Source organism: Camellia sinensis, chromosome 7, assembly GCF_055761805.1.
Source record: "Camellia sinensis isolate YWXY chromosome 7, ASM5576180v1, whole genome shotgun sequence".
Lineage (NCBI taxonomy): Eukaryota > Viridiplantae > Streptophyta > Magnoliopsida > Ericales > Theaceae > Camellia > Camellia sinensis.
In genome coordinates this window covers 105,041,532-105,049,759 of record NC_138967.1, presented here as the reverse complement: position 1 = coordinate 105,049,759, position 8,228 = coordinate 105,041,532, and the positions used below count along the sequence as shown (strand labels likewise).

Below are 8,228 nucleotides of genomic sequence, written 5' to 3'. Positions count from 1 at the left end.
ATTTTTTCTACATTAGGACTCTACATGATGAGCATAGTTGTGGAGTTGCAGTTCGTACTTCTAAAAACTCAAGAATGAGTTGAAATTTGGCTGCAAGTTTAATTATTAATATCACTACAACAGAAAAGGGTTTTTACGGCGCGCAATGTAGGCCGTAAAACCCTTTTTACGACGTGTAGCTCGCGTCATATTATGACCAGTCATGGAAAATCATTCGCTTTCAACGATATGCTTCGTACGCCGTTAAAAACTATTTAACGGCAGATTTTGTACGTCGTCGTTACTTTTTCTACGACTACTTTTGCACGCCATTAATTGGTGAGACAAATAACGACGCTGGTTGCGCGTCGTAGAATATGTAATACGACGACTTATTATGCCTGTCGTAGAATATGCAGTTTTTTATTTTTATTTTTATTTTTAAATTCAGCAGGTACTATTTTATCAATTTTGTACAATCTAACAAATATTACAAACAGGCATCATAAAACATCAATCAACCACCAAAATATTGTTTGAAACATCAAAAAGAAACTATATCCATAAATTATAGACATTCAACAATTGTCTATACATTCCAAACATTCGAAAACTATATCATTAAGTTCTAAACTGTACAAAAAATTTAAACCATCCAAACTATGTACATCTAACTTTCTAAACATATCGACAACTATTAAAAAATTATCTAAAACTACCGACAACAATTCCTATAACAGGTGCTGCTGCTGCTGTAGCAAATTCACTTGCTCCTATCACAGGGACGAGGGTGCCCAATGTATGTGTTAAGTCACCTAAACCCGTGGCAATAGTTAGAGCAATTAACCATGTTGCATTTCTTGTGTTGCATGACAAAGGAAACTTCACATAAGTACAAAAAACCAACGAATCAGGTACAAAAATATTTTTTGAGGTATTAAGAAATGATCAAAAAAATTTAAAACATCAACTAAACATTTCAAAAATTAATAAGATAATTCAATGGCCCCATAAAAGCAATGTCATATAAGCCAATCACATGCTAAACATAGCTTTTTCTTAGTTATAAAATAAAGCAAATAAATCCATTTTTCAATACACAATAAGCTTTTTCAAAAGAACAAACTCAATTATGCACCTAATCAACTAAATAAACTAGGCGAGACCATTTAATAACAACAACATCCATTAAGGGCATTAGGATTACAAAGAACTATCAACAAGTCTTTTAATTTAAAAACGAACATCTTTTTGTCCAAAAATACTAACCAGCAGCTACAATAGAGTAGATATTCAAAATCAAATAAAAATATTTTACCTGCCCCCATGATAGTTGGCAATTGCTATGGCAACCACCATATGGGGTTGATGACAAAAACTAGATTGCCAAAAAAACAAAGGAATGTAGGTAAATAAGAAACATTGAAAATAAAAAAATTTACTCCAATGAACTAAAGCAACAAATACAGCATAAGGTAGAGCTTAACCTGAGAAGCCTTAAATTCCTTTTCTTTTCTCTTGTTGTAGAAACCCACAATTTCAAATTCTTTGCCACAAAAAGGCAAACAAATGCCCATTTTGGTACAATGTAAAAACAAAGTAATATATATTCTATAGTTCTAAAAGCCTTGGCATTTATATGATAGTCATTTCTTATTACCATGAAGTACATGGTAATTCTCTAGATTAAATAAGATTTGCATTAACCCATAATTTGAACCAAGAGGGTAAAGTTTAAAGAAGCGTGCCACAACAAAATAATATCTAGATTACATTAAAAAAAAAAAAAAAAACTATGCTCGCCCACAGTTACTGCTGCTTGCAAGGAAAAAATAGATTACACAATTCATAATCAACCACAGTTGTCACTGTCTAAATCTTTCATGATTTTGTTATAGCACTCCACAATAAATATAAAATTTCTTATTCTAACAGAGGAAAAATATGCAACACACTAATTTTCAAACAAAACCTACAAGTTCAAATTTTTTGAAAAATCCCATGTAACACAGTTAGTCTTTGAAGTTGCACACTCTTTCTTCCTAGCTTTGAGCCGCTAATGTCATCAAACCCTTTACCAAAGCCCCTTACCAGAAATCATTTAAACCCACCCAATTGCAATCCACACATCCCTAATTCAAAGTAGCCATACAAACATTTATGGGGCTGAAAGAGTTCCTATACATAGATTAGATTGGAAATCTTGACTTGTTCGTGGGTGTAACACAGCTATAGAATCAACCCTTTAACTTCAACCATAAAATCAAATGGTATTACAAGGTTTGTACCAAAATAGGAAAAAAATTAGGGAGCACAACAAAATAAAAAACTCATAGTTCAAAATTCAAGGAAATTTTGTCCACATACCTACCCCGAACTACAGTAATATTAATCCAAGTTATCTCTCCAAATTTTTGTTTTCTTTTTTATCCGCAAAATAGTTGTTAGATTAGCACCTATGGAAGTTAGCCTCCCCATCCTTTGCAAAGAACCAAGTGCTTGCCTCGTTAATTCAACTCCCACTAGGGAGAGTTGAACATGACCTTCCCTAGGGACTAAGCCCATAGGAAAGTTATGGTGGCCAACTACACTAGCAATCCACCATCAGCATTCCAAGGTGGGTACATTAGCATCAAGTATTTAGGAATTCATCAAGGTTAAAAACTAGTACTTCATGAAGCATGAAGAGAATATACAACAATTTGTTAAATAAGATACGAAAACATCTAATCAAGGTTAAAACTTCAGCGAGTATCCTTGCGCATTAGTGGCTAGTGGAATGCAACAATCACACTATTATTGAAATGCCTAAAATAAATCACATCTAGCATAAAATAAATTAGATACACACCTATTTTATAAAATGAATTGACATTGGCAGCAGCTTTGGCAGAGGTGTCCATAAAGAAAGAAAAAAACAATTTTCCTCCAAATAGATATGTGCCTCTTACAAAATAAAGCTAGTTTGAAAACATTGATCAGTAAAGAGGCTATAAAAAGCCAACCAAATTAATCTCTATGGTAAAAATCCCAAAAAAAAATTAAGTAGAAAAAGAAAGAACTGACACGTGCATTCAATGCGTCAAAAAGTAGTCCTAGCCTCTTTGCCTTCAAAGTCGCAAAGAGAAAGTCCATATCAACCCCCTTTTTCCGAGTTCCGAACGGAGGATTCATAACAGCAGTATCAATAATTGGACCTACACAAGAAATCAAGATTGCTATTTTGGTAAATGAACAAATACTATAGTAAGCTTAGCATCTCCCAAAGAAATATATTAAGCAAATATATCATGTTACGCAAATTGCAACTCAATACCAACAGCCCCAAATGCTACACAGCAATTTTTCTAAGGGAAATATCCAAAAGATAAACTAGCTATCAACACATCTCTTAAAGAACAGTTTGTAATGTCTTCAAGAAAACAAACACTTCTCTCCAAGTCAGTCCAAGTCCAGCAGTTCCCTGGATAAAATTTTGTGGTATAACTTCTTTGATGCTCGATTTTGGCATTCTATATACTATTTGAGTTAAGGAATGCACCACACACACAAACACATAATTACTAATGACAGAAGCATACTGAACTTCTATTGTGTGTGCATGTCAGAGAGAGAGAGAGAGTTTTCCTTTTGCCCATCCACTGTATTTTTTCTATAAATGTACAATGAGCCAATTAGTAAAAAATAAAAAATAAATATATAAATAAATAAAAAAAAACTGAAAACATAGTGCCTAATTTGGCTGGAGGCTTGGAAAAAGAAGAGAGATAGAGAGCCTAGGGGGATTCTCACTGTGAAAGTTTGTGTAATTAAAAGGGAGATAAAGAGATTTACCTCTCCATCGTAAATTCCTCACATCACTTTGAACAAAGTCCACATCTAATTGTAATTTTTATCAATTATTGAAGCAATACTACGTCAGTCAATTGCCATTAGAAAACAAAATGACCCAAGGTGTAGATTGAAATCTGTAAATAAAATGAAAGAATAAGATTAATGAATACAAAACTCCATACTTTGGACAAGAATGTCATACAAAAGATGTAGATTGACAATGGAAATTTAAAGGAAATTGTTCCAATCCAATGTCAAGACTAAACAAAACAACTATTACTCAATCTCAGACGTCATAAAGTAAGCTGTCATGGAATTGAAAATTGGTGTGATTAGTTCACATGAAGCATATGTAAGCATCCTGCTACTGCTACAATTTTATCGCAAGTTCTTAGTAATAGTCTAAGTTCTTAATAATATAAACATGGCTTCAATTATAAGAGCTAATTGCTTTTAAATTTTCTTTTTGTGAATCTCTAGTGTACATGGGACACACATTGGCATATTTTCCATAAATGAACTTATTCTTCAATTGATAAAGAAATTATAATCCTTAGCCTCACCTAATTCTAGACTTTATTAAATTTTCAAACCACACAACATGCAGAAAAATGAACAAAATTAAATAGTCCAATTAGTGGAGAAGTTTTCCTACAAAAACAGAATAAAAAAAAAACCTGAAACTAGTTTTCATGAAAATCCATAATGTCTATATATCCATGTGACTATAAAATGAGACAAGTATATTTTCAATTAAAGAAAGTATATAAAGCCCCCTCTTAAGCACAACAAAAAAATGTAACAATAGACACTGTAATTTTAAAGGACCTCCTCATTTACAAAGTAAAGTAAGGGAAAAAGAAAGCTAATGAAATGCTAATGCTTAGTTGGGCTATGCATACAGACAGAGTTCACGGAAGTTGGGCTGTTTGGGTCCATCACAAAGTAGCAGCCAAATATACTTGGTTCCGAAAAGACAGAAGATCCTTTCTACAGTGCACATAACATAACCAATCCAAATCTAAATTGACTTGCATTAACAGAGGATAACAACATGAAATGGGTATCAAAATACCTCCAGAGTTTGTTCTAGATCTTCCCATATTTTTGCACTCATTTTCCCATTGAGCTGGGACCCTCTAGTGCTTGAACTAATAGCTTCATTTCCAAATCTCAAGAGAGACGAACAAGCCAACCTCCCAAGGTCAGTCTTTTCAGCCAAGTTCTGAAAATACTTCAAGTACAATCTGTACAGAAACATGTGATTCTATGAAGATTGAGAGAATCACATGAAGAAAGAGAGAGAGAGAGAGAGAGAGAGAGAGAGAGAGAGAGAGAGAGAGAAAGGGAGAGATAGAGAGTTCTTCCTAACCTTGCTTTGCTAGTTGCGCCAATCATCTGTATAGTTTCTTCAGTACTAATACCATCATATACAATTACATCAAATTTATCTTCCTACTGGTTTCTTTGAGCAACATTCCCAGAGAATCCTACATGCCTCTGAAGTGCTAAGGCTGAAAATATAGAATCCATGCCAGGGAGAACCCCAAGCTCTTCTCCAACCACCTACCATATCACCTAAAAAAAAAAAAACATAAGTACTGCCCATGGATAAAAGCATAATTGAGGAAACAACGCCTTTCAGACACAATAAATCTAAATAATCAAAATGATTGTTACATAGCCACACCTTCGAGCACTCCTTGGGTCATATTAAGACGAGCATCTGCTAGCTTCAGCCGATTGAGAGGTTCAAGCAACATTTGCAATTATTGGGAACAATTTATCTAGAGTCAAAACTGTGACAACCCTCACCACTGACTAGTGCTAATCTATGATTAAGTATGTTAACTGACTGATTGACTGAAATTTTGAATTGATTGATTGAGTGTATTAGTTTAAATACATTTCTATCTGTTTGTCATTGATTTATCTGTTCATGTTTTAAGTTTCGAACTGTAAATTGAAGGTCTTATCGGCGGCCGAATCTAAAATTGATTAGTGTTTTGTGCTAATTGGAATTTATGTGATTTTATGGTATATTTAATTGAAATGTGATTTGGTATGATTAAATTGGATTAAATAAGCTAAGTTACAATAGTTGGCCTTAATCACCATTTTGCCACTTAGTGGCCCACTTCATAAAACACATTTGAGCTTTATTTCTAGCACTTTATTCAGCCATTTCTTGAGCCTAAACCAACTAAAGAGAGAGAGTTGAGAGTAAAACTTGATTTCATCTTGTTTTGGCTTGGAGATTAAGAGTGTTGAAGGAATTTGCATAATTGAGCTTCTACATTTGAAATTGGAGACCTAAGGTAGGACATTTACCTTCTTGTTGTGAATTCAAGTTAGTTCTTGCATGGTTCATGGTAGATAGGAGCCTAAGGTCATAAATTGTTGAGTTGAAGCTTGAATCATGCATGCATGTACATATTCTTGCATTTTGAAGTTGATTTTCATGAAATCTTGCATGCAAGTTTACATTCTTGTTCTAGTCCATGAGTTCATCATGGTTTTGAGTTTAATCTTGCTTTGGATCATGTTTTGAGGCATTAGAATTCACTAGAATTCATGCATGTCATATGTTCTTCATGTTCATGAAAACTTCTTTGAAATTGTGTTTAATTGAACTACTTTTGGGCTTTCATTTCTCAAATTGATCTTTGAAACATGTCATGTTATGAGTTTACAAGTGTTTTCTAGAAAATTAGCCCAAAAGGATCGAATTTGATGCTTTAAATGTTGATTTGAGCTTGGAGGTTCAATCTGGAAATTCCAGAATTTGGGCCCACGCTCGAGCGAGGAACTCTACGCTCGAGCATACGCTTTGTATGCATGCAGTCCGCTCGAGCGAGGAAAGTGACGCTCGAGCGTGAAATGCGTGTATCCAGTACTTTGCATGTGTTTACAGTCCGCTCGAGTAAGGGAATGCACGCTCGAGTGAGGACTTGTGTCTCACGCTCGAGCGAGGGTCGAGCGCCCGTCGAGCGTGAATTCCATGCATCCAGTACTTTTGCAGTCCGCTCGAGCGAGGAAAGTCACGCTCGAGCGGAGCTCCTTTGTCTGCATGTTCGCTCGAGCGTAGAAAGCCATGCTTGAGCGAGACCCCTATTTTCTGAAAATTCTGAAAAGTGTTTTAAAGTGCATCTTTGCATCCTCATTCCATCCTAGGCACTCCTAGGCCTAGTTTAAGGCATCTTAATGAGGATATTGATGTAGAACCACACTGAGGCAAATTAGGGATTAAATTATTATTTCCCAACTGTGTAGCTTAGGGTGTGTTCGTTCTGTAACTGTGTAGGGTTGGCATCCGAGGACGCTCTAGCTGCTTATAGCCCAATGCTCTGTGAGTAACAATGTTGTAAAGATATGTTCATTCATGAATATTTTCTGAATGAACAATTGTACTGCTTTTTGAAATGATATTTCTTACTGAATGAATGTTTGTCCTATTTGTGAACTGTATTTATGGCATCCATAGCAATTTGCTGTTACTGTACTGTACTGCTACGGTCACAGAGATCTCTGTCAGTTCCTATGTTTGGAACCACTACTATTTACTGATATGATGGCCATCAACTGACTGTTCGGTCTGTTAAGACCTATTGTATTGTTTTGCTATTGGATGTACCACATATGACTATTACAGTTTCTGAATGACTGTTATGGCATGAAATATGAGCCACAAACTGAATGACTGATATACTGATAAATGACTGTTTTCAATACTGAAAGGACATTCATTCTTAACCTCTTTACGCATATGTTATTCACTAGGCTTTAACTCACTGCTCATTAATATATGTAGGTGTTCAGGCATCGGACCGTTGCTAGAAGCATCAGGCTAAGCCCTTGTTTTGTCAAGCCAACCTTTGTGCCTCACTTCGAGGTTCCAGATCTGTTCAAGCTAAGGCTGCTTTTGGGGTGTCTCAGATTCACCCTATCTGTCTCTGTTATGTATAGACTGAATGATATTTGTACTGTACTATTATGGTGGGGATTTGGTCCCTAACCTAAATGCCTGTAAATGATGTACGTATATATACTGTTTTTGTTCTGAATGTGAATATGTTACGAAAAGTCTTTTTGCCTACAGACTGTCACAGCTTATCGGACATCTTTTAATTGCTGTTTTGGCTTTCGCCAGCCCTTGTACTCTGTATTACTATTTTATTGTTAAGCAGGCCTTCGGTAATCTCAGATTACTGGCCAGTTACGGTGCTAAACCCATAGGGGCTGGTTTGGTTCGCGACAGAGTAGTATCAGAGCGATATTAAACCACGAGTTATACTGCACACACGTGTCCAAATGAGCTATAGGATGTCCTAGAAAAGTAATTAGGACATTACATGAGCATGAAAAGTGTGTGTGGCCATGACATGAATATATGTGTTAATGTGTTTAAGTATGCA

The 8,228-nt window shown here is 35.3% G+C and overlaps 1 protein-coding gene across 4 annotated transcripts; it reads right to left on the bottom strand.

Annotated features, from left to right (window-relative positions):
- Nucleotides 1–520: 520 nt before the first annotated feature.
- On the bottom strand, nt 521–5,608 carry LOC114319741 (ATPase GET3D, chloroplastic-like). Of its 4 annotated transcripts, XR_014335820.1 has the most exons (4): nt 5,504–5,601; nt 5,186–5,391; nt 4,889–5,060; nt 2,884–3,176 (listed from the first exon to the last, which is right to left on the bottom strand). XR_014335820.1 is itself a non-coding variant. In XM_082878953.1 (3 exons), exons 1-3 carry the CDS (start codon nt 5,209–5,211, stop codon nt 3,912–3,914), a joined length of 234 nt encoding a protein of 77 aa, XP_082735079.1. In that variant the 5' UTR covers nt 5,212–5,608; the 3' UTR covers nt 2,884–3,911. The 4 variants fall into 4 exon arrangements, 1 of the variants encoding a protein (XP_082735079.1); XR_014335821.1 differs by lacking the exon at nt 2,884–3,176 and adding an exon at nt 521–838 and having other exon boundaries at nt 5,186–5,608; XR_014335819.1 differs by having other exon boundaries at nt 5,186–5,608.
- Between the last annotated feature and the right edge of the window lie 2,620 nt (nt 5,609–8,228).

Excerpts from the sequence above, each read along its gene's own strand:
- LOC114319741 (XM_082878953.1), bottom strand. The coding sequence starts at position 5,211 with ATGATTGGCGCAACTAGCAAAGCAAG. Across the intron at positions 5,061-5,185 it reads GGCGCAACTAGCAAAGCAAG|ATTGTACTTGAAGTATTTTC; the intron begins GTTAGGAAGAAC and ends GTTTCTGTACAG. Across the intron at positions 3,948-4,888 it reads ATCTAGAACAAACTCTGGAG|ATTTCAATCTACACCTTGGG; the intron begins GTATTTTGATAC and ends TTTTATTTACAG.